The sequence below is a fragment of the Carassius gibelio genome, chromosome B4 (genome assembly GCF_023724105.1).
Source record: "Carassius gibelio isolate Cgi1373 ecotype wild population from Czech Republic chromosome B4, carGib1.2-hapl.c, whole genome shotgun sequence".
Lineage (NCBI taxonomy): Eukaryota > Metazoa > Chordata > Actinopteri > Cypriniformes > Cyprinidae > Carassius > Carassius gibelio.
The window spans coordinates 1,176,820-1,203,724 of NC_068399.1; the positions used below are offsets into that span (position 1 = coordinate 1,176,820).

At 40.3% G+C, this 26,905-nt stretch overlaps 1 protein-coding gene across 2 annotated transcripts; it reads left to right on the plus strand.

Moving 5' to 3' along the window:
- Positions 1-949: 949 nt before the first annotated feature.
- Positions 950-26,905, plus strand: LOC127956591 (calpain-2 catalytic subunit). 2 transcript variants are annotated; one of them, XM_052554616.1, is made up of 21 exons: positions 950-1,247; positions 5,330-5,399; positions 9,620-9,738; positions 12,744-12,877; positions 13,067-13,235; positions 21,417-21,497; positions 21,585-21,670; positions 21,745-21,819; positions 21,890-22,050; positions 22,135-22,304; positions 22,844-22,855; positions 23,323-23,534; positions 23,724-23,784; positions 23,910-23,975; positions 24,059-24,116; positions 24,291-24,355; positions 24,675-24,743; positions 24,916-24,994; positions 25,245-25,361; positions 25,477-25,535; positions 25,625-26,905. In XM_052554616.1, exons 1-21 carry the CDS (start codon positions 1,011-1,013, stop codon positions 25,646-25,648), a joined length of 2,124 nt encoding a protein of 707 aa, XP_052410576.1. In that variant the 5' UTR covers positions 950-1,010; the 3' UTR covers positions 25,649-26,905. The 2 variants fall into 2 exon arrangements, with proteins under 2 accessions (XP_052410576.1, XP_052410577.1); XM_052554617.1 differs by having other exon boundaries at positions 23,724-23,760.

Consider the following 26,905-nt stretch of genomic DNA (forward strand, 5'->3'; position numbering starts at 1 on the left):
TTAATAAGTGCGTATAGTAATTTACTGTTTATGAATGTATTGAATCACTATAGAAATCGTGATTCATTTGATTCTTGGTGTTTTAAATCGATTACTGTCTGAGATCGCCGATTCACCGATATGGTCTCAAGTCTTCAGAAATCACACAAAATAAAATTTTGCAGTATCACTACAATAAAACTATGGTTACCTTTGGTAAGGGGTGTGATGTCCACATGTTTTTGTTGAAGAAATTAAGAGGCTGTAGCATTTCTATCACAAAAAGGTGTCCAAAATTAAAAATTAAGTGGATATTCAAATTAAATGTTTGGTCAATATTAAAAAAGGATTTGATTGTCCTGTAACTGTAACAACCGTAATTATCAGGCCTTTGGTGCCCTTGGCAGGCATTTGTAATAATGTAAATTGTTTATTACTTTATGCATTTTAACAGTGTTATTCAATGAAGCTAGATTTAAACCATATTATATCATATTAAACCATTTAATTTATGTATATGTTAATATTAACATAACAAAGTTTTTTCTTCTTTTTCTTTTTTGAGCAACTGGAATGGCACCTCCTGGCAGTTGGTACCCTACACAAACTGTGTACTCTGCACATAGGGAGAGGCGATACTGACTACAGTTAAACTTTTCTTTTTTTCACATCATTTTACATCACTCTTGTTACAGTGCAATTACATAGGTAAGAAATCACACCTATGTAGTAAAAAAAAATTATGAAGTACAAAGTAAAGGCAAAGAAGGCCATATACTTACTATGTCATTATTTTGGAAGAGATTGCTCACATATATCATTGTATCTTGTACGATTTGCTTTAAAGAATTGTGTATTCATTGTGCATCACAGGGTTACATGATGTTAAACCAGTGTGAAAGCAACACCTGCTCCACCCCACACAACTTTACCACACAGCAGCTTTCACATTAAAATCCAGCATCGTTCTCACACAAACACTCACTCGCTATACAGACTTCAGAGAAACTTGAGTACGACGACAGGGCAGCATGTCTAATATCGCAAAAGTTCTTTCCAGGAGGCAGGACAGAGGAGAAGGAGTGGGAACAAACAAGAAGTCCATTCCCTTCAACAAGCAGAATTACCACAGCCTGAAGCAGGAGTGTCTGGCGAAAAAAGCCCTGTTCTGTGACCCGACCTTCCCTGCTGAACCCAGCTCTCTGGGATACGATCAACTCGGAGAGCAGTCCTCCAAGACCAGGGGAGTGCAGTGGAAGAGACCTAAGGTACGGCAGAGTGTAGGCTTTCTTCCACACAGGTCCAGTTTACTTAAATGCAAAAAAGTAAGTAAATAAAAATAGTAAGGTTAATTAAAGAGTAGTGCTATTAATTCAATATAAAATTGTAATATCAATGTTAAATAACAATATAATACATATTAAAAAAAAATTATATGAGATTTCATGGTAACTTTACAATACGGGTACAAAATATGCATTATTATATATATTATATTATATATTCATAATTATGCTTAACTAATGCACAGTTAATTATGAGTTAATTTATAACTGTAATGTATATGTATTAATAATTACTGCATCAGCAACTAATGAACATTCTATATGATTAATAGATTAAGTAATAAATAAATTATTATAAGTTAAATGTATCATAATGCATTACTTGCCTAATAACATATTATATTAACTAATGAAGTAAAGTCATTTGTTAATTACCACAATGGGATGAAGCATGCATTTCCATGCAATTCCCTAATAAGATTATAAGATAATTATATTAAATAATAGTATAAATTAATATCTTAATTACCACAAAGAGTTCCAGTTGTCTGCTTTAATTAATTGTTATATAATGACTTGCAAATGTATCATTATGTTACGACTTGTTGAGGCAAACAAGTAACATGATGTCTTTGCAAATCATTAGCTAATGATTAATTAAAGCAGATAACTGGAAGTTGAAATGCATGCTTCCACCCATTGTGGTAATTACCATAGGAATTTACACTATTTAATGTAATATCTTATTAGGGAATTAATCCTTTGATTCAGTTAACAAATAATTTATAACTGCTTAATCTATGAATCATATAGAATGTTCACTTGTTGCTGATGCAGTAATTATTAATAAATGGTTTAGTTCTTCATGCGTTATACATTCATTCATGATCATCTATACATTATCTATGCATACCCATGAATTAATGCATATTATTGCCACCGTACTGTAAAGTGTTACCGATTCCAACAAAGAGCCTAAATGCTAAAAAACATGTATTAAGGTTAATTTCAATATTAATCAATAATAACAATATGTCTATTAAAATAATATTTTTCACAAATAAAACAAGTTCATTTAGACTTTACCCAATGAAACATTTTAATGATCTATTTTTGTGATGTACTTATTCTATTGTATTTCATTCTATTTTTTAGTGTGCAATTATTTTCAGGGAAATACACGGATAAAGTAGTTCCAGGCAGATCTTGACCGAATTACATGTCCATATCACTTCGCCAAACGATTTCAGTTATGTCAAAGGTCCCTCTTATGAAAGGAAAATATATTTACCAATACATTTCTTAAAATATATTGTGATATATTGTAATATATTATTTTCCCTTTTTATTTTCTAATATTTTATATATTTGAATACATTTAAAACTATATTGATGATACATATTATATAATATATTGCAAAATATACAAATGATTGCCGCATTCAATATATTGCAATATATTGGAAAAATAAATATATATAAGAATATATGCCTAATATATTACATGATATTTTCCAATATACTGCAATATATTTTTGTTTCATAAAGGCCTTAAAACAGCAAAAGAACAAAACCCCAAAACAACACTGACCAAGCAAATAAATATAGTAAGCTATAGGATAAAAACTAATTATCTCCATATTTTTGCCACAATATTGTTTTTTATGTGTTATTATTTTTCACATACTCTCTTATAGATGCACACACACACACAGAGAAATACACATGCACACAGTGATGTGTTGTTAGCGCTTCTCTGACCATTTTATCAGTAAAATGGTCTAACAACTTAAAAGCCACATGTCAGTTCTCACTAATAACAGTGCAGTTCTTAAAGATGATGAACTTGCAGTTTAAGTGGACACACTGCTGCCAAACACTGTTGAGAAACACAGACTCGGGTAATTCACACATGCTTAATCTCTCTCTCTCTAATACAGGGGCGCTGGAAGAGGTTTTAGGTTGGGGCTGCGGGTGCGGGTGCGGGCATGGGGGGGTGGCGGGGGGTACAAAACAGAGTATAAAACTTGTCAAAACTATGAGAAGCACAACGGCATATCGGTGAGAATAAAAAAAAAAAACCTAATGGATAAATCACTGAGAACACTTCATACTAGGACATTTGACTGCACCGGGAAAATGCATTAGCCTAAGTGTTTAAACAAATAAAAAAATATAAAACATTTTTTTCAGTACATCCATGAGATTTCCATGTTCCACTGTAAAGATGTATCACCTAGCCACGACTTACAGATCCCACAACACAAAAATTAAAATTCACAAACATAAAAGCAAGGACAGGAAGTGCTGTGTGCATGATTTGGCAAGGCAGAATGCACGTGACATGCGCATCAAGTATGCATCGGTTTAATAACTTTTATTACTTTTTTTCTTACAACTGTTAAATGAATGGGCAAATGTTAAATATTTTGAAAAGCAGATAGATTGACGCTGATAAACTCCCTCATGAGGTCCTGAACATTAATGCGATCCATAATGCCTTTGTGGATAGTAGCAATGCCATATGAGTCAGTCTCTTCTGAGTGACAGTTACAGAGCCAAGTTTTCAGACGGCGAAGCGCCAAGAAGGATCTCTCAGAGAAAGCAGTAGACCCAGGTAAACAAAAACACAACAGGAGCAGCTTCTCTACCTCCTTAAAGAGTCCTCTTGTTTGTGGTTGAAGGTTTAAAATATAAAGTCCAGGTTCCTGGACTGTGCGGAGTGTTTCTTTTTTGGTGAGGTCACCCAGCATCCACTCTCAATGCCCACAGCAGAGAAGCCCCAAAACAGTTCTCCCCTCTTAGCGTGAGAAGCCCAGCTACTTTTGCCCGTATCTCACCAGTAATGCTTGATATGGCATTTTTCCTCACACACCACCCTGTTTGACACAGCCCATGAATGTAGCACACAACATCTTCATCACCAATCAAAGACTGGAACACTTATAGGTGTTTGGCTGACTCTGAGTCATAAGAGTACATCTGCTACAAGACGAACATCGCGTGCTACCGCTTGTAGCGCCTGGTCAAGAGCATGGTACATATAATGAACCAGAGCAAGCTTCTTTAAATTGTGCTTGAACTTCAGAGAATCAACCAGACATGTTACTTAATAAAAAAAGTTTTTAAAAGTTTCACACAATAAATAAGCAGACAAATTTAACATGATCAATTCAAGTAAAGTTGGGCATGAGTGGTCTAAAAAGATATTAATATATGTTAGTGCTGGTTCAAGATTCATGTTTTAAAGTAAAGTAAAGTAAGTAAAGTTAGCATGTATAAACGCACAGAAGGCATGATTCAAATAATTATTTAATATTATACTACATAACATGGCCTGGTTTGAGGTTTCCATTAACCATGGTATAAATATTGGGGGGAGGGTCTCACGGAAATAACTGAAAATTGCACTGAAAATAACTCAAACAAAAGTCTTGTCGATCATCTCGAACGGTTCCAATGTTCGGCATAGTTATCTTGTAATGTGAAGCATTTAAAGATTGAATCTTGCACCTCCCGATCTGCTCGCACACAAATCATGAGCATACCGATCACATCAAACATGTTTGATATTTAGGATTTTAAATCAGGAAAAATGGCGACTATGATTACGTCAGTACTTTCACAATAGCCAATGCGTGACTGCAAAACAGCTGCTGTATGGGGTCTGTTGGATAGTGGAGATGGAGGAAACTGCTTCTAACATGACTATTGTTAGTAACATGACTGTCTGTATAATATCTAAAACATATCGCAAGCATAAATCAGTTTTGAACGCACCAGGAGAGTGCAAAAAGCTGCCAATTAACACACTAGCTAACATAAGTAAACATCACTGATATATCAATGACAATCTGCTGAGTGAGGTGATACCTCCGGCATGATAATCCTAATACTATATTGTAGTGTGTGATGCACCATGATTTTCAAATCTTGTAGTGTGTGTATGTTTAAGATTTGAGGGAAATGTGTGTGCAGCAACCAGATTTCATAATCGGTCATAATTTTAAAACTCCTGTAGTGTGAGCCTGGCGTAACTGTTCTCACATTGTGCTTTTTTAAAGGAGCTTTACTCAAATCCTCAGTTCATTGTGGATGGAGCTACGCGGACAGACATCTGCCAAGGAGCTTTAGGTGAGAAAAGAGCCTTTTGATCAGAAAAGGGATGTTTGGGTGTTAACAGAGGTGTAGTGGTAAAAAAAAGAGGTGGGTAAACTAAATTCTGGGTGATCACATCGTGGTCACGGTAAGGTGGGCCACTGCCTGCCGGTGTATGTGTATCCTGATGACATCGCTATAGGCTATCATTTGATATTACTACCAAGGGTATCACTGCTTGTTCCCTCATATACGTCACACAATCACTATTCAATTCATACATTAATATAAGTTCTTGTTAAAGATACTCAAGAAGGAATAATATGGTTGAAATCTATAAAGTTTACTAAATGAAAAAACAAAAAGAACAACATTTTTTAAGAAAGACATGGAGGCTTATATCCAGGGGTTCCAATGCAATGCACTTGTACATAATGATTAGGGATTTGGAATTATTTTCATAGTCGATTAAGTCAGAAAAATGTGGATCAGTGTTTCCCCAAAAGCCCAGGAATGGTCCTCAAATGTCTCGTGTTGTCCACAACTCAAAGATATTCAGTTTACAATATCACAGAGTCACAGAGGAGAGAAGACACTAGAACATATTCACATTTAACAAGCTGGAATCAAATAATTTTTTACTTTGGTCTTAAATTACTCAAACCGACTAATCGATTATCAAAATAGTTGTCGATTACAGTTTTTTTCCAATTGCTAATGTAGCAGGTGCAGATTAATGACAGAAGGAGGAATCTGGTGCCACATATTTTTAATTGAAAGAAAACACACTTTCTTTAATTAACAGAAGAAAGACAATATAAGTTGCACTGTAGTTTCCACAACTGTAATGGCTGCCGACATTAAAGCTGCAGTAGGTAACTTTTGTAAAAATATATTTTTTACATATTTCATTATGTCATTATGTCCTGACAATAGAATATGAGACAGATAATCTGTGAAAAAAATGAAGCTCCTCTGGCTCCTGCCAGTGTCCTATTGCCATTTGCAGAAAGTCATCGCTCCCGGTAAGAAACAACCAATCAGAGCTGCGGTCCGTAACTTTGTTTGTGTTCAAAATGTATATAACAAGCGAGTACACCATGAATCCATTTTCCAAACAGTGTTTTTAGCTTGTCCTGGATCACTAGGGTGCACCTATAATAAGTGTTTATATTCGGACTATTTTAGATTGCTTCGGGGGTACCGCGGCGGAGTAACCCAGTACCTTTGTGATTCTTCATAGCCATAAACAGAGAGAAGTAGTTCCGGCTACAATGTTCTTCCGCAAGATGCAAGCAGTTCTGTTTATTAACCGCTAGAGCGTCAGAAGTTACCTACCGCAGCTTTAACAGACAATTTTGATAAACTAAAAAAACAATAAAACCAAATTAGTAACACAACAGTGCCTCTTTGTTCACTTGAGTTGACGGCTTGCTAATGATATCGCACTGATGTCATAGCTGACACGAATCAATAAGAGGAGAGTAATCGCTAGCTCTGTTAGCTGTTTGAGCTCTTCAGATCGCATAAATCAGTGCAAAATGAATAGAAATGTTATTCTGTATGACCAAATATTTTACAAACATGTCATAAAATTATTATTTCTCCAAATGTCCAAATTGGACTATATAGTCCTGGCGGATCGTGGATATTGTATGTATACGAACACATAAACCGGAGATGAGATGAATGGCTGCTGTATGAGTGAGGATTTCTATTCAAAATAACGAACGTTATTTTTATTATTATTATTACTAACGGACGTTTACCTTACCCGCGAAACCGTGAACGGCTAGTGATAACATTAACTAGGTAGAGGTGACTTGAGTCAGCGGCTTGAATTTACCGTGAACCAAATTAACCTCAAAAACATGAAGTTTAGTACTGTTTTCCGAGCTCACTCACTTTGGGCTTGTAGCCGAGGCCATTTGCTGGCATCAGGAGGAGGGCTGCTGTCTTGACGGCGCTTAAAAAAAATTGCCGGATGTCCATTTTTGAATCTTGATGCAGTCTGTTGCGTGTCGTTCATGAACTATTCGTTCATTTTAATATGACTCGGGACTACAGAGTTGTCTCAGAGAGTGATTCGTTCATTTTGTGTTGACCGCACATGCGCATTACGTGCCATATGGGTTCTGAATCGACAGGTGAGGTCCGAGTCTTTTATTCTTCCTGTCAGTCCCATAAGACGGAAAACGACGGGGATGGAAAGAGAAAATATTAGTTCATTTTGCTGAACGAGACTCAAAGATCAGAGTCAGTAAAATGATCCGAACTTCTTACTAACTGGCAACACCGCAAGCAATTGGTCAAAACTGACAGTTGCAGCGCAATATGAAAGACTTCCTCTTAGGTTTAACAACAAACAACCTATGAAACTAATAATGAACAATATGAAACTAAAACGACATAAGCTTAATTTAAAATGGCTTAGGAACTGTAGGCTATTTAGAGGTGGATAAACGCTATTTCTGAATTTTGGGAGGTACGTAAACTGCGTTTACGTGCGTTTAGCCTCCACTACATCCCTGGGTGTTAACACAGACAAATGAATTATGTCAGAAATTATGTCACATATTTGGCTTATATGATACAATTTCTCAAAAACACAATGAATAATAATAATTAATTTAAACATTTTTAAAAAATCCACTGTGCAGTTTCAGTGATTCATGTAGTTCTGACAGAAATAATTTGAACATAATTGAAGTTGAAGTGATATAACTTAAGAACTTTTTCAATTTAAGATTTATTTTCACTCATTTTGGTAAAAAGCGTAAAATGTTTATAATGTAAGGGTCACTCTTGAAATCCATCACTCTTGAAAATAAAGGTTGGCATCCTATGGTTTAATGAAGAACCTTTAACAGTCACAGAATATTTCCATTAGGTTCACAAAAGTTTTTCCTAGTGGAAAAGGTTTTTCAGTTTATAAAAAAGTGAATGAAGGAAGGAAGGAAGGAAGGAAGAAAAAAGTAGTTCCTTTAGAAATATTAATTGAAAAGTTTTTTGAAAAACCAAAATGGTGTTTCTTTGGCATCGATGCAAAAATTCCCTTTTGGAACCTATATTTAAATTTATCTCTAGTTTTACGATCATAGCACATATGGTCTAGGCCAAAATACAGGCAAGATTTATGGGTTTATGAACAAAGTATGAGTAACAATGATTGTTAGGATTGTGGACCTGTCTGTGTGTCTCTTTCTCCACCAATTAATCTGCCTTTAAAAGCCCTAGTCTATTCAGTTTTTGTTAGTTGGAGCCAAACCCATCAGACCAAGTGCAAGAGCCATCTACAGTGCCCACCGCTAGGGAGAGAGCTGCAGACGGTCTAGAGGGGGCTTCCGATCCTCTAGTGCCTGCTCCTAGAAAGTGCCCTCCAGTGCCTGCTCCTCGAAAATGCCTGACTAAACTCCCTCCCACCTGCTCCAGCCTCCTCCATCGCTCTCGAGTATCCCTCATCTCCACCTCCAGCCTCCTCGGCCAGGACTCCACCTCGGCCTGTAGACCATCGCCTCCACCATTACCCATTGATCCATCAGATCCACCGGGCTCCTTCGTCCCTCCGGCTTCACCTTGGTCGAGTGACGACCCGTCATCACCTCTGAACTACTCTCCACTGGCTGTGTCCTGCCAGCTCCAACTTGGTCCTCGGTCACTCCGTCGGTTCCACCTTGGGCCATCATTATGGCTGTGGCTGGGTCCAGCTGGACTTCTCCTACTCCAAGTCTTTCCTGTCTCCTCCCTGACTCCTCATGTTTCCTCTATGGTTCCTAACCTCCTTCGTCACTTCCCTGAACTATGTTTGTCATCCTGCTCCCAGATATCCTTCTCCTTAGTTCCCACCCATGGCCCCCCTTCTGCTGTTGCTATGGTCCGAGGTTGCACCTTCTGGGGGGGGGGGATATGTTAGAATTATGGACATGTCTGTGTGTGTCTCGTTCTTTTCCAATTATCCTGCCTTTAAAAGCCATGGTTAACTATTCAGTTCTTGTTTGCCGGGTCTACTCGTTACATTGTTGTGTTACCTTGCTGTCTCCTGCATTGATTGCTTTGTGGTTCAAACACCACAATGGTTAATCCATGGACCATCACCACTGAGCAGGAAACAGATGCTCAGGATACTCCTTGAGCAAAACACTGAAGCCCACATTGATCCTGGAAGACTATATCTGTAATAAGTGCACTGGAAGTCAGTTTGCATAAAATAGTGAGTTTAATGTATAAGTATCTAATTACATTTGATATATTTGCAGGTGACTGTTGGTTGCTGGCAGCTATTGCATCTTTGACTCTGAAAAATGAGTTTCTGGAACGTGTAGTTCCACATGGACAGAGTTTTTCAGAGAACTATGCCGGCATCTTTCACTTTCAGGTATAAACTTACAGTGGGATCAAAAAGTTTAAGACCTAACTGAAGATCTGGAATAAAATTTAAAAAAAAGTAACAACATTTTAGGATTGAAAAAGCATTACTTAATGTAAATAATCAGTCTTTTTCTTTTTGAATTTTTTAAAAATGTTAATAAATATTGGAATGTATAATAACATATAGAATGTATAATAATTTATAATATAAAAATTGTTTACAACACCGCCACAGATAAGTCAGTGTATGATGCTTGGGGAAACTTCTGTTCACTGAAGACTGATTTGTACTTGTTTGTGTTGCTGCACAAATCAATGGTGCTTGAGCCCGCCAGAAGGGAAGGAGCTGACCACTATTTAAGTTGGCTCAGAGCATCATTTCAATCTTTCGACTGAAGTGGCAGTCATTAATACACAAACATCATTATAGTACAGCAGCCTACACAATGCTTGTTCATTTATCCCAGGCAACCATGGTTACATAAGTAACCAGAGTATTCCATATCGAACAGGACCTTCCGTTGCACTAGCATATGACACAAGCAAGTGCAGAATGAATCCGCTCTGCAAGCTCAGCCCTGGAGTACTCAACTGAAGACTCCTGTAAGCTTAAGCATGTAACTAAACCCGAGCCATAATGCTGAGGCCTACATAATCCCAATTGAAAAGGGGATTAGGCAGATTAAGCAGAAATAATCTGTGCCTGCATGTCACGGACATCCAAATCATAGAATCTGTCAAAGGTAGACGGCCACACAAATCTCGGCAATGGAAATCCCTCTAAAAACAGTACTAGTCACACTCACAGGGAGCTGCAACGCCCTTCCATTGAAGGGCCTAACATGAAGGGTCCACAGCTCTGGCTGAGGATGCCAAATCATACTCTTCACTTGCAAAAGAAGGTCCTTCCTCAGTGGTATTAGCCACATAGCAGCTGATAGCAGTTGGATCAACTCGGAGACCCAGACATGGTTCCTCCAGAGTGGGGCTGCCAGGAGGACTGAGCACCCTACTTCCATGACCCGTTGGATGACCTGAGGGAGCAGTGCAATCGGTGGAAATGTGTACAGGTGAGCGCTGGACAAATCATGGACCTGGGTTATGTTAATCAAAACAGTCCTGAGCTAGATTAATCTTTGATCTCTGCAAACCAAACTATCACTTTAATCAAATATTTAATAACAACAATGTCTAATACCATAAAACTGCTTGATTTAAGGTATTGCATAAAATACTATTGACGTGAATACTTTACTGAGCCCGTGCAAACATCCACATTGGTGTAATAAGATGCATTTTTTAACTGGTGCTTTCACACTGCTGTGATATTTTTGTTGTTGTTGTTTATTTCGTTAATGAGAGTAAAATGCGTGTCATATATTTTCATATCCAAACGGCATTCGGTTCGGCTCGGGAGCGTTTCTCTAAAGCAGCGCTGAGCGAGCACTGTATTTTCTTCTCTTGAATTGCATCGAGGAGGGCTGAATTAAAGTCTTGCGCTACAGTGCCACACTGGTCAAACCGCATTATTGCAGGCTCCAAATTGGGTAAAATTAAATAAAACGACTGCTTGACAACAAAAATATTTGTGGGCAATTTTTTATTGTCGACATTGTCGATAATGTTGACTAATCGCTTCATCCCTAGTCATAACCTCCTTCCTTATTTTGTAATTTCCAATGGGACGTCTGGTTGGAACAGCCAAGATGATTTCCAGGGGACCACGAGTCCCAGTATTGAAGGCCAGTATTGAAGGGGTTGCATGTTGAGTAGTCTCAAAGAAATCGCAGAGGAAGCAGCCACCATGAGGCAAAGCATCCTCTGGAAATCCTTGGGGAAAAATGAAGTCCCTGGCCTGCATGACTGCGCTAGCCACTGAATGGGGAGCATTCTGACATAATCCATGATCTCATCTGAGCAGAGTCTATTATTGTCCCCAGAAAGACCACCCACTCTCTGGGAGGCAAAAAATGATTGGCCAAACCCAAGTCGCTGTAGGTGGCTGAGCAAAAGCGACCTGTGAGTAATGAGTTCCCATTCTGATCTGGCTAGAATCAGCCAAATCTCATGGTAGTTCAGGATCCGGATTCCCATCTGCATCAGAGGGGAAAAGAGCATCACTCAAGCCTGTTCGCTCAACCCATGAGTTTGCCGTTTCTTCCTCCAAGGCAGTTAGGAGGGGAGAAGCTGAAGAGCATGAGGGGTGAGGTCACTTTCATTGAAGAACGCAATCCGTGAGTGAAGCAGGAACAGACCCAATGGCCTCATATTGAAAGCAGTCTGTGTCTCCCTAGTATGACGCTGCCAGTGATGCAGAAACATTGGTGACAGCATTCTATTCCAATCTGCTTAAAATAATTTAATTGAAAGAATTCTGTCTCTGAGCTCGCTGAGAGAGAAGAAATGGGAGAGGAAGTCAGCCTGTGAGTGGAGAAGAGAAAGACTAATGCTCTCAGTAATGCTCTCTGCAGTCTCTCACTCACTGAGCCCTTTAACGTCGCTAGAAAATTTGCTCAGAAATTTGCACTTTTGAAGTGCCGAATGACAGCATGGAAAGGCTTCTCTTTTCTTCCTCTGCCAGGGCTCTTTTATGGTAGTGAACTGTAGGCTGTGATTCTTCCTTCTTCAGCTTCTTGATTGCAGAGTCAGCGAAGAAGTGATCTTGTTGCTGAAGGAGAAAAATTCAGATGAAATGCCACTCTAAGCCAATGTATTTAGCTGTCGGCTCCTCTCCTTCTGGTGGGCTTGAGTTCCATTGGTTTGTGCAGCAACACAAACGTGAACAAATCAGGCTTCCGTAACAGCATAAACATGAGTTTCCTCAAGGCTCATACACTGACACAACAGGAATTCACGTTCGATAGGGACTCATAACATTAGAAAAATGTTAAATGTATTATTTTTACAAGTGGTCTCAGACTTTTTGACATCATTTGAGTATTTATAACTTTATTATTTCAATAATAAATTAAAAGGACAATGTCAGAATTGGTGTTGTTCTCGTCTCTTCAGTTCTGGCAGTTTGGTGAATGGGTAGATGTGGTCATTGATGACCGGCTACCCACCAAAGATGGGAAGCTGCTCTTTGTTCATTCAGCTGAGGGCTCTGAGTTCTGGAGCGCCCTGTTGGAAAAGGCCTATGCAAAGTAAGTGTGTGTTTATTCATAATTTACCTGCTACTACTAACCTGTACTGTAGTGCTGAAACGCTTGTTATTCTATGTGCCAAACCACAGCCTAGAAAACACGTTGTATGAACAGACTGTGAGTGCCATTTCATGTCACATATCCATGACATGACCAACCAGTTACGCTGATTTCTCCTCTATTTTGAAGGCTAAACGGCTCATATGAAGCCTTGACGGGAGGCCGGGCCACTGAGGGTTTTGAGGATTTTACTGGAGGCATAGCTGAGAGCTATAAACTGAGCAAAGCTCCTCCACACCTGTTTAAGCTCATGCAGAAAGCACTGATGCTGAAATCATTAATGGCCTGCTCCATTTCTGTGAGTCCCATTCCACTTCTCTTGGCTTTCTTTTCACATCATTTATTTATGCAAGGAAAGAAGATATTGCGTATATGTGTGCATCTTAAAATTAGAATAGGATGGAAAAGTTCTTTATTTTTTGTAATTTAATTAAAAAATGCTCTTTCTTATATTGTAGATTCATTGCACACAAACTGAAATATTTCAAGAGTTTTTTTTATTCTGATGGCAAAGGTAGACGACTTACGACTTAGGAAAATTAAATCAGTGTCTCAAAAATTTGAATATTCCATTTTGAGATTGATTAGTTTGATTATTTTTGAGTATAAATACTGGGTACCTCTTGGGCTAGTTTAGAACATGCAAACACAATTATGTGAAAGACTACTGACTTGACAGTTGGCCAGAAGAAAATCATCAACACCCTCCAAAAGGAGGGTAAGTAAAAGTGTGGTAGGAAAAGGTGCATAAGCAACAGGGATGACCACAGCCTTGGGAAGACGGTCAGGAAAAGCCATTTCAAGAACTTGGGAGAGCTTCACAAGGAGTGGACTGAAGCCGGAGTCACCGCATCAAGAGTCACCACACGTCTTCAGGAAAAGGGCTACAGCTGTCACATTCCTAGAACCAAGCCACTCCTGAACCAGAAAAAACACCAGAAGCATTTCACGAGGGGTAAAAAGAAAAAGAACTGGAATGTTGCTCAGTGGTCCAAAATCCTCTTTTCAAAAGAAATTGGGGTATTGTGAAGAGTAAGGTAACTTCCGCAAGACACGGAAACACGGTTCCCTTTCAGTCGGTCATGTTCGACGTTACGAATGGGATCTCGCCCGAGAGCCCAATCACCTTTGAGTGGTACAAAACGAGCCAATGGTACACAAAGTACCTTGGTCTGCGGAATTTGCATCGCGAGCTCCGCCCCGCAGATCGGGTATATAAGGAGCTTTCGCTTCGGAGCCGAGCACATCGCTTGCTGCAATCACCGGAGTGTTTACAAGCAAAAGCTGGTGTTGGTGTGACGGCGAGATTCAGCGGTTCGTCTGGGTTTCCTGCGACAGCTCCCGCGTTCCCCTGAGCACTTCAACACCTCTAAAAGAGACAAATTTCTCTAACAAAAGAGATACGGGCCGATTTGCGTCTTTTTAAAGATGTCATTTCGCCCGTGTGTTTCTGGGTGCGGTCGATATATAGCTCCTCGTGACGGTCACGATCGCTGTATCACGTGTCTGGGCTTCCAGCACGCTGAGACTGCGTTCGTGGATGGCTCATGTTCTCATTGCGGGGACATGACCATCTCGGCGTTGAGATCGAGACTCGATTACCTTAAAAGGTATAGAGTCCCCTCTGCCACACCCCGTTCTAGCTCTTCTTCTCGTAAGAGAGCTACTTCGGCTGGTGGCCAGGGTGATCTGAGGGTTACCGTGTGGGCTTCCCCGACGAGCGAACCTCCTCGGGCCACACCCCCCTCACATACGCCGCAGCCGGTTGAGTTCCCGGATGAGTTTGCTGGACCCTCTCAGGCTCCTGACATCTCATTCGGGGCTCGCGAAGAGGACCGTATGTCGATCGCCGCATCACAAGGTGGGCTTGAGGCCTCGGGAGATGAGGGTTCGGCTGCGTTGCCTCCCTCGGGAGTGCCAGCGTTGTCCGAGTCCGATCCCGAGCTGACGGCCGTGCTTTCCCGGGCAGCGGAGAGCATCGGGCTTGAGTGGAATCCTCCTTTCTTCCCGGAAGTGCACCAGGAAGTAACTAGTTCATGGAAGGCACCTTTAACTGCCCGAAACCATTCTGGTTCTTCCTCCGCCTTCACTGCCCTCGATGGCGGGGCGGCCAAGGGGTATGCTGGGATTCCCCCGGTGGAGCGTTCTGTTGCGATGCAACTGTGTCCACAGAGCGCCTCCGCTTGGCGTGGTGGTCCCAAGCTGCCCTCCAAAGCCTGTAAGTTCTCATCCACGCTTGTGGCCAAGGCTTACAGAGCTGCGGGCCAGGCCGCTTCTGCCCTGCATGCCATGGCCTCACTGCAGGTCTATCAGGCCAAGCTGCTCCGGCAGCTGCACGAGGGCAGTGCTGACCCAGGGGTTTTGCAGGAGGCGCTCACTGCAACCAACCTCGCTCTCCGGGCGACGAAGGTCACTGCGCGCTCCTTGGGTCAGGTGATGTCCACTTTGGTGGTTCAGGAGCGCCACCTATGGCTGAACCTGGCAGACATGAGGACTAACGCCCAAGCGCATTTTCGAATGCATTCGTCCGATGGATCGGTTTGCAGCGATCGACCTGAAGGACGCGTACTTTCATGTCTCCATTCTTCCTCGACACAGACTGTTTCTTCGGTTTGCTTTCGAGGGGCAGGCACATCAGTACAAGGTTCTCCCATTCGGGTTGGCCCTGTCTCCCCGCGTCTTTACGAAGGTCGCGGAGGGAGCCCTGGCTCCTCTCAGGGAACAAGGTGTCCATATCCTCAACTACCTCGACGACTGGCTGATCCTAGCTCACTCTCGAGAGCGGTTGTGCGAGTACAGGGATCTGGTGCTCAGACACCTCGCCCCAATGGGTCTTCAGGTCAACTGGGAAAAGAGCAAACTCTCCCCTGTGCAGAGGATCTCTTTTCTCGGTATGGAAATAGACTCGGTCACCATTCACATTCCGGGCAGGCTCAATCGTGCAGCCGACGAGCTTTCACGACAGCAGTCTCGCCCCAGGGAATGGAGACTCCACCCCCAGTCGGTTCAGCTGATTTGGGAACACTTCGGAGATGCTCAGGTAGACCTGTTTGCCTCTCCAGAAAATTCCCACTGCCAGTTGTTTTACTCCCTGACCGAGGGCACCCTCGGCACGGACGCCCTGGCACACAGCTGGCCGCTGGGCCTGCGCAAATATGCGTTTCCCCCAGTGAGCCTTCTTGCACAGACGTTGTGCAAGATCAGGGAGGACGAGGAGCAGGTCCTCATGGTTGCGCCTTTTTGGCCCGGCCGGACCTGGTTCCCAGAACTTGTACTCCTCGCGACAGCCCCTCCCTGGCCAATTCCTTTGAGGAAGGACCTTCTTTCTCAGAGACGGGGCACCCTCTGGCACCCACGTCCCGATCTGTGGAACCTACATGTGTGGGTTCTGGACGGGTCACGGAAGGTTTAGGTACCTTGCCACCACAGGTGGTAGCTACCATCACTTCAGCTAGAGCCATGTCCACCAGACATGCCTATGCTTTGAAGCGGAACCTCTTCGTCACTTGGTGTTCTTCACGGTGTGGGGACCCCTGGAAATACCCGGTTGGGTCAGTGCTTTCCTTTCTTCAGGAGGGGTTGGAACGAAGGCTGTCTCCTTCCACCCTCAAGGTCTATGTGGCTGCCATTTCGGCTCACCATGACCCCGTTGAAAGTAAGTCTCTTGGAAGGCACGATCTGATCATCAGGTTCCTGAGAGGAGCAAGGAGGCTCAATCCGCCTCGCCCTCAGCAAGTCCCCTCTTGGGACCTCGCAGTGGTTCTATCAGCACTGCAGAGAGCTCCCTTCGAAGCCAGTAGAGCTAAAGTTTTTATCTTTGAAAACTGTGCTCCTGACGGCTTTGGCTTCGGTGAAGAGGGTCGGGGACCTGCAGGCATTTTCAGTTGACCAAGCGTGCCTGGAATTCAGGCCGGCTAACTCTCACGTTATCTTGAGACCCCGGCCTGGGTACGTGCCCAAAGTTCCCACCACTCCTTTTAGGGATCAGGTGGTGAACTTGCAAGCACTGCCCCTGGAGGAGGCAGACCCAGCCTTGGCACTGCTCTGTCCAGTACGTGCGCTCCGCACCTACGTGGACAGAACTCGGTGCCTTAGGACCTCAGACCAGCTCTTTGTCTGTTACGGAGGCCAGCAGAAGGGAAAGGCTGTCTCCAAGCAGAGGTTATCCCACTGGATAGTGCATGCTATTGTCCTGGCTTATCAGGCTCGAGACCTGCCATGCCCCCTAGGGGTGAGAGCTCACTCAACTAGGAGCATAGCTTCCTCCTGGGCGCTGGCACATGGCGCCTCACTAGCAGACATCTGTAGAGCTGCGGGCTGGGCGACACCTAACACATTTGTGAGATTTTACAATCTCCGTGTAGAGCCTGTGTCCTCCCGGGTACTCCCCCCTTCGGGCCAGTAAGGACCTGCTCGGTGTCAATCCGCTTGCTGCGCCATTCCACTCCGCGGACTGGATGCGTGCGCTATTCCCCTCAGGTGAGTTCCTCAGTCAGAACCCTGGGTTCCTCCAGCACTGTTGATGTCCATCACTTGCGTACATGCTCCTTGGTCAGCCATGTGTGGGACTAGGTGCCTCCATGTGTCGTGATTCCCCTTCTGGGTAATCCCACGTGTGTATGTCCACAGTAAGTCTCTCCGCAGCATGTGTCTTTCCCTTGGCAAGCCCCTTGCCAGCTCTGTCGTTGAAACTTCCACCCTGCGGTCTGGGTACCTCAGAGTTCTTATGCATCACCACCTTGGTAGATACCTGCCTTCTGTAAGTCCTCCCACGGGGAGGCAGCCTGCTAGCATATGTCCAGCTGGAATATGCTACCCAGTGTATTCTGTGCGAGCTATAGGCCCTCACTCGTGCTGGCCTCATGACAGGGTGCTATCACTCACACGGGTCGCTGGAAGACAGCCATGTGGCGTTTTGTAAGGGACCCCATTTGTAACGTCGGACGTGACCGACTGAAAGGGAACGTCTTGGTTACGTATGTAACCCTCGTTCCCTGAAGAAGGGAACGGAGACGTTACGTCCCCTTGCCACATCGCTGTTCCGCTGAACGGCCGGGTCACTGGCTCGGCTCGTCAGTGAAGACTTGAATGCTAGTTGCTCGCGTTGCTCCTTACATACCCGCTCTGCGGGGCGGAGCTCGCGATGCAAATTCTGCAGACCAAGGTACTTTGTGTACCATCGGCTCGTTTTGTACCACTCTAAGGTGATTGGGCTCTCAGGCGAGATCCCATTCGTAACGTCTCCGTTCCCTCCTTCCGGGAACGAGGGTTACATACGTAACCAAGACGTTATACATTAACAAGTTAACCTAGGCTTACAAGTGACAGGTGTGGGTTATTAGTTGTCAAGAAGTTTAACAAGGGTTGCTATGGAGACAAATGCTGCAGCAAGGCAAATAGACTATAGCCGCTCACACAGTAATACCAGTAAAATTGACATAATATTACCGGCTTTACTGTTAAATACAAAACTGTGCTGTTCACACAGTCAATGACTTTCCATTCACATATCAGTTTCAAAGTACCAGTAAATTCTGTGACATCATTAACTGGAAATAAGGGGTAAATGTGGTCAGTGTTTTTGTTGATGTTTTCATTTTTGTCAAACGTTCACATTCGCTCTGATCAGCTCTCTCCTCAGATACACAGAACTCTTGTCCCCCTCCTCACCTATTAACCACTCATATTTTACATTTTCCAGGGAGGGAGGGACTTAACACATACAAACCAATGAAAATAAAGATTAACCTAGCTTGCAGGGCAAAAGCAAGATTTTCCACCTGTGCACCCCAATCAACCTTACTACCAATAATGGCATTTTTAAAGACACAAGCACACATATTTTGTGACTCAGAATATAAAGTGTTATACTCCATTAACAATTCAGTTCTGATTGAGATACTCAATTACACAAACAGTAAGTGAATCAGAACTCAATACATTTTAGAATTTGACAGTAATGGAATTATTGCTGACTAATTCAGACAACAAGAAATCATAATTAAAAAAAAAGTATATATTGTTATGGCCTATAACTTATTGTGATCCATGACAATAAGGACCATCCTCGGATTCACCTACCGCCCATCATTGTCACATTACACAACCTCTGCCTCCATCATGGTTTGTGAAAACAGACAAATATGTTATCCCCAAGTAGTTGTCTGTCAAAATAAAGGACGGGTAACAAATAAAAGTGTATGTGTGTTTTATTCTGTTTTGGGTAACACTTTAGAATAAGGTTCCATTAGTTAATGTTAGTTAATGTATTAATCAACATAAACAAACAATGAATAATACATTTATTACTGTATTTATTCATATTCGTTAATGTTAGTTAATGAAAATACAGTTATTCATTGTTAGTTCATGGTAATTCACAGTGCATTAACTAATGTTAACAAGCACAACTTTTGATTTAAATAATGCATTAGTATATGTTGAAATTAACATGAACTAAGACTTATAAATGCTGTAGAAGGATTGTTCTTGCTTAGTTCATGTTAACGAAAGTAGTTAACTAACATTAACTAATGGAACCTTATTCTAAAGTGTTACCCTGTTTTGTTCATTCTAAGAAACTAAAATCACTTCACAACTAGGCTACTAAATTTACATCGGTGAATATTAAATATTTTAACTACAGTGTCTTTCTTTCTTTATTCTCTGACTGGAGCCATCCAATGTAACACCTTCGAGGCGAAGCTGACAGCTATTTGTGAAAATGTGCTTTGATACGTTTGTTTGATAACTTGTGGTTAAGGCGCCACTCAGCAGTCAAAAGCTGCAAATGCACTATGCAGATGCGGTGGCGCTTGCGTCAGTGGAAAGCACCCTATGGTTGAATTTAGAGCCATTTTTTGAAAAGGTCCTGTTTACACATGATCTCTTAACAGTAGTTTACCACTAAAGACTGTATGTGTGAAATGGGCTAATGACAAAATAGCAAAGAAACAATAGGGAAATACATTTCAAAATAAGTGTACAAAACACAGGATCTGAACACAGGGCAGGATTATGAAAGATTTCAAATAACTGTTTTCCGTTTGTATATATCTTAATATAATTTAGACCTGAGATTCCATTTCAGCATCATCACTCCAGTCTTTAGTGTCACATGATCTTTCAGAAATCATTCTAAAATGCTGATGTGCTGCTAAAAAAACTTTTTCCCGCTATTTACACTTTTATCACACTAACAAGGATGGTAAAGACTTCAGTCACTAGCGTGCCTCTTGAGATCAAGGGAGTGAGGTTTACCTGCACCAGAGCTGTAATCGGGCCATAAAAGTTAGGCCCAATAGGACCCGAGCCCGAGAGGTTTCGGCCCGAGCCCGACAAGTACATTTTGATTGACAGCTTTTTAAAAGCCCGAACCTGTTCACAGCCCGACATTATTCAAATGTGCGCACACACAGCTATTTTGCCTTTTGTCAAGAATGAGTCATTTATAGATGTTTTAACATAATTTATTCCTAACTAACGTAGACTAGGCCACTTGGAAGTTGGAATAAAGAAATAAAATAAGTCCTCTGTGACATCTTAACATCTCAGCACTCTGAATAGACATAGACTCATTTAACCTATAAATAGACCAACGCACCAATAAAACGAGTCTTTTTTAACAAATTAAATTAAGATACATTTTAAATTAAGATGGGTATTTGGCAATAGGCTAATGAAATTAAGATAAAGGCTCTGCCGGATTTGCTTCACACTATAGCTGGTATTTAATAAAAGAATAATGCCAACATTAGCGTAAATAGGCCTCCTCTGTCCACATTATGCATTTAAGACTCAATGAATATTTAGTTATCATTTGAAAAACCTTTACTCATAGAGGTTAGACTAAGCCTACATGTTTTTGTGGAGGAAAATGATTGAATCCACTGTAGATGTCTTCAGCTTGTCCCTGTACTCACTGATGGTGCGTCATTATTCACTCATTATTCTCATTATAAACACGGTCAAAACTTTTCCACACCTCAGACTTCGCTTTAGTTGCTGGTACAACCAAAACGTAATCACCAGAGGCATGCCTCCGTTACACTTAGTCTCAGCATCCGTTTTTGCATCTTTCTCGCGCTAATCATAAAACACATCACATGACCGTTCGTTTACCTCGCAAACCAGAGCGCAAGCCCGAGCCCTGCCCGAGTCCGCGTAAAATTACATAAATTAACATTTATTAACAAATAACAAAGATCTTAAACTTTAACTTGCACAGCACCTATCCACTTGCCTCCGTTACAATAGTCCAAATTTGGCTACATATCGGCCTGTTTTATTTATTGGATTGATATTGATACTGTTAAAAAGTAACATTTAATGGCTGATGCAACAGCTGATATGTTATTTATCATCCCTGATAAAAAGAAAATACAAAAGAAAATAATTAACTATAATTTTGCTATCATGTGGTAAATACAGGTTCAATCCTGATCTTCTAATTTTTTTTATCATTAAAAATGTCTAAAAGTCCAGTTCACAGGACACAGAGGCGAAGACGAGTCTGAAGCTGGTGAAGCTTCATGCCTACTCCATCACAGGCGCAAAGGAGGTAAGAAACTGAGACTATAAATATGGATTTGATAGGAAAAAACATTGAAGGAGCTATAATGACTGTCGACTGTTGCCTTACCTGCAGGTTCATTCTTATGGCCGTCTGGTTCAGCTGGTGCGTATCAGGAACCCGTGGGGTCGGGTGGAGTGGATAGGCCCTTGGAGTGACAAGTGAGTCTTCAGATCAACAAATATTGCACCTTCAACATCCGTCCTAAGAGTCCTGTAAGATATGCCTTTTTCAGTTCCACAGAGTGGAACAGCGTCCAACCTGAGGAGAAAGCTAAACTGGTTTATTCAGCTGAAGATGGAGAGTTCTGGTAAGAGACCTTGAGCTTTAACCCTCAATATGGTAACAGGTATACTAAGGAATCTTCCTTGACCTGTCAGGATGGCGTATTCAGACTTCATACAGCAGTTCTCGAGGTTGGACATCTGTAATCAGACTCCAGACGCCCTTTCAAACGCCACTGTGAGCCACTGGAACTACAGCCAGTTTGAAGGTGACTGGAGGGTGGGATCCACTGCAGGCGGCTGCAAGGAAAATAAAGGTAAATCAAATCAAACACAATGTGCATGAAACTAAATTTAGTTAAAAGCTTTTTTTATCAACCATCTTTGGTTCCTTTTTCCAGCTACATTCTGCTCAAACCCTCAATTTGTAATCAAGCTGGAGGAAGAAGATGATGATCCTTATGATGGAGAGGATGGCTGCACGATCCTAGTGGGTCTGATGCAGAAAGATTTTCGTAAGGACAAGCGGATTGGACGAAAACCGAACGCCATTGGCTTTACTATCTATAAGGTGATTGGTTCTGTACAATAAGTAATACTCTTAGTACTAGAGGCAATGTTACCATTAACGCCACAAACAACATCACAACCAGCATTACCACAGACCCTTCAACCAAGTTTTTAGTTTAGTTTTCTTAACCATTTTCAATATTAAAGTCAATAAAAAGCCATGAACTTAAGCAACCTGCTCCAAGATGAATCACAATGTTTTAAAATTTGATTTGAAGCAATTCTCTTGAGGATTCAGGATTAGTGTAGTTATTCATTTGGAGTTTGGCTAAAGATTTTTATCCTTTAAATTAAGCTGAAGTATTGATTAATAGCCTCTGAGCTCATGGTAGATCTGTCTTGAAATGTTACTACTACTACTACTAATAATAATAATAATTTAATGATAATACAAATTCTCAATGAAGAAAATGTATGTTATTCTACTTTCAGAATGCAACTGTTTTTTCAAACACACTTTTCCTTTGACTTAACTATTACAACTAATTATAATATGAACATTGAACATTGAATAATATCATTTGTTTTTGTGTTTTTCAGGTTCCAGATAAGGTGTGTATGATATCTGAATGGTTTGTACATAAGAATAGTTGGGCACCACCAATGCTATGCTAAGGAGCCCCTAAAAGAACAACAACAACAAAAAAAAATTATGGGAAGAACAATTATTGGAAAACTTTTGTGCAATATTTCTCTATGAAATGCAAATGTTTTGGGAGAGAATGCAAAGTTTCTCTGTGGAACATGATTAAAAAAAATAAATGGGAAGAAAATTATTGCAAAAAAATTTCTGCAAAGTTTCTATGCGAAATGCAAATGTTTAGGGAGAGAATAAAAAGATTCACAGGGGAACACAATACTTTTGCAAGATAACTTCTGCGACTGGACACAAAAGCATTAAAATTACTTCTTAATTACCTCTTCCATTTAATGTTTTTTCATCACCTTGTCCCCTTTTATATGAAACAAACTTTGCCAGTTTTGAGAAGTCATTTTATCCGTTTGTGTTTGTGTTGCAGTTAAAGGGTCGCAAAAACATTCATCTCGGTCCTGATGTATTGCTGCATCAGCAGTCCACTGCACAAAGCAAGCCCTTCACCTGCCAGCGAGAGGCGATTGAGCGCTTCAAACTGCCTCCGAGTGAATACGTCATCATCCCTTCCACTTACGAGCCGCATTGCAATGGAAGATTTATACTGCGCGTGTTCACAGAGAAAGAGGCAGCTGCTAGGTTTGTTGTGAGCGTTTTTATATTTCACCTAAAAAAAAAAACACAGAAAAAACAAGAAATTGTAAAGTTCCAGTTTAAGACCACATGGGGATGCTGTTGAACAGGTTATGCTCTACATAACTGTACTCTAAACATTCTTGTATTTGCACCCAAATGCATGATGGATGTTTCTGACTCGTTTCCCTGCAGCCCGATGGATATGGAGATCAGTGCATACGTGGAAAAGGTGAATTCATCATTTACAAACATAGTGTGTATTATTATTATTATTTAAAAGAAATATGTTTATATAAATTCATATATATATATATAACCGTTTAAAATCAAAAATATAAAATATTTCAATCATTTTTAAAAAGTTTATTTCTTTCCAAGCAATACATATCTGATAGTGATGTGGAACCACATTTCAAACAACTTTTCAATCAGTTTGCTGGAAATGTAAGTCATTTCTAATGTTATTAATGCAATGTAATTTTCAGTTCTGGGTCATTGTCACACATGATCTTGTCTTCACTCTGCAGGACTCAGAGGTGTCTGTGTATGAACTAAAGCAGATCCTGGACAGTGTTATCTTCAAACGTGGGAAGACAAACTTTCACTCACTCACACACACACACACACGCACACACACACACACACACACACACACACATATATATATATATATATATATATATATAAAGAAAAGAGAGTGCCTTGAAATTGAAATTCTGTGCTTACTGTTCTTACAATGTTTTGTGGTATTTCACACAGGAACTGATGTCAAGACCGATGGATTTAGTATGGAAACCTGTCGTCACATCATCAGTCTGTTAGATGTATCCTTACGCCACCGGATCATATGAATAAATATTACGGATTATGGATTAATACAGAGATTCACAAAGCTTAAACATTTACTTTAAATTCCCATGAAAGTTTGTTTGAAATTCCCATGAAAGTTTCTTTTAATTTTACATTTTTATGGTTTAGTTAATTATTAGCTTTTTATCGATTCAAAGTTTCCTTACAAATCTCCAGTTTGTATTTTAATCACCAATAATCTGATTGTTTTAATTATGGATTAATATTCTCTACCGAGTCCTTTCAACCAAATTAGTCACCATAACCCTGTTCTAACCCTTAACCTCAATCCAGAGAAATGGGAGCGGCAAACTCGGCAGTGTGGAGTTTCACATACTGTGGATAAAGATCCAGAAATACTTGGTATAATACATATCTTGGTGTGAATTAAAGATAAATAAAAAATATGATGATAATCAGTATGGTACAGATCTACCACAGAGCAACAGTTTTGTGGCCATTAAGTTCTGGAAAATGTCTTCAATTTATTTAGCAGTGTTTAATACCAAATGTGTATTTTGTCATACCTGACCAGGAGGTTTTTAAGAAGCATGATAAAGACAACTCGGGCACTATGAGCTCCCATGAGATGAGAGATGCCGTGAAAGAAGCAGGTAATGAGTCAATGGCCCATTTCACACAGTAATACCAGTAAATTGCCATAAAACTACCAGAACGACTTTACCGGTAAATACAAAAGCCCTCTGTGGGAATCAAGTTTGACACCCCTGTCTTAAATTTACCAGTAAAATACTGTATGTGTGAAAAGGCCTTATGTTAAGTCTAAACATTGAAGACAATATAGTCGCTAATTTCTTCTAAAAGTGGTCATAATAAGCATTAATGGTTTGCTACTCTTCCCAGGGTTCCAGTTGAACAATGATGTTCTTCAGGTGATTATCTCACGTTTTGCCAATCAGCAGTACACCATTGACTTTGATTCCTTCGTTGGCTGCCTGATTCGCCTGGAAATGCTCTTCAGTAAGTTTTGCTTAAGATTATCCAGTTCAATGTTTTAAATTACAGAGATTAAAGTACTATAAACAAAAATTGTGATTATGGTTTACTGTAATGTTTTCATCTATGCTCTGCGCAGAAATGTTTAAAGTGTTTAATAAGAAGAACACCGGGAAAATTGAGCTGGATATCCTGCAGGTGATGCAAAAGTGTGAACGTGGATTAAGATTTCTGTATTTTCTCAGTGTAGTGTCATCATTTACAGATGTTGGCTTGGTGTTTTGCAGTGGCTCTGCTTGGCCCTCAGTTGAAAATCCACTCCAAATCCAACATAACTGCATCAGAAGTCCATTCGTGTTTTGCTATTGAACTGAAGAGGATGCAGCATACCTGGAATACCCAAGAGTGAAATCAACCAAAGACGCCTTCTGTGCAAAATTGGAATTGCTTAAAAAAAATTATTTGTTGATGGTGCTCATCTGCTGATAAATTGCTTGTAATGAAGATGACTAAATCACATTTTTCATATTTTCACATTTTTCATATATTTGCTAATTTTGATAATGTCATGCTACCATAGTAAACACAGAAATTGCAAATTACTTTGTTTCCAACATAAAAATCATGAATTAACATGATATTGAAAATCTGCCACCTAATGTATTAGAGTGTGTAAATTCAAGACTTCATTAATCTTCAATTCTTCTAAGACGAGTTTCATGCAAAGATTCATTAATACCTTAACAACTTAATCTGAGGATTATTTATTCCTAAAATACCTTTGATATCCCATTTCCTTCCTAATTTGATGATGCTTTATTGAAGTTTTTCTCTTTCTTCCGTATATTTCCTACAGTTAAGTAGAACATGCTCTATATTTCCTTTGCATTTACAAACCTAACATTTGTCCGTGTTCACTTTTCTCATAAAAATACTGTATTAAGTCTTGTGTGTCCTACCCATATTCTTGTAAACCTGATTTCTTCTCTTCTGTTTTTACAATTAATTGTTTTACATTTAAATAATTTTTGAATACTGTAATATTTTCTTTGTTTATTATCTGAATCCCAAATCTTTTGCCAGTGATTATCAGTTTTGCTTTTAATTAAGGCTTTATTTTTTCCAAGGTAAATCTCAATTTTATCATTATGATTTAATGCCTTTTCACTAATTTGTCAGCTATTTAATTTCCTTGAACTCCTGTATGTGCTGGTATTCAACAGAATTACACATTTATTTGTAATTTTTCAAAGTTCAGCAGTGCTGTGTAGATTTCTATTAGAATGTCATCTCTAGCTGTTTTTTAATACTCTGTATCCTGCTTAATCTAAATACAATACAACTCTGTCTGGTTTGAATTTTTCCATGGATATAACTAAATTAATGGATATTCTTTTACTAATGTTTACTTTGAATTCTGCAATAGCAATGGATTTGAGAAGTGTGAGATGTTGAAAAAGCTGCAAGGCCCAATGGTCAAAGATGTCAATCTAACACATATTTCTATAAGAAAACAAACAAAAAAAAAAGCAGCAGAGCTTTGTAAACAGTTCACAGTAATCTTGTTA

What these genes read in the sequence shown, in the direction of transcription:
- LOC127956591 (XM_052554616.1), top strand. Translation starts at nt 1,011, where the DNA reads ATGTCTAATATCGCAAAAGTTCTTTCCAGGAGGCAGGACAGAGGAGAA. An exon ending in TTGGAAAAGGCCTATGCAAA is followed by an intron (nt 12,878 to 13,066) that starts GTAAGTGTGTGT and finishes TCTATTTTGAAG; the next exon opens with GCTAAACGGCTCATATGAAG. An exon ending in AGATGCCGTGAAAGAAGCAG is followed by an intron (nt 24,995 to 25,244) that starts GTAATGAGTCAA and finishes TACTCTTCCCAG; the next exon opens with GGTTCCAGTTGAACAATGAT.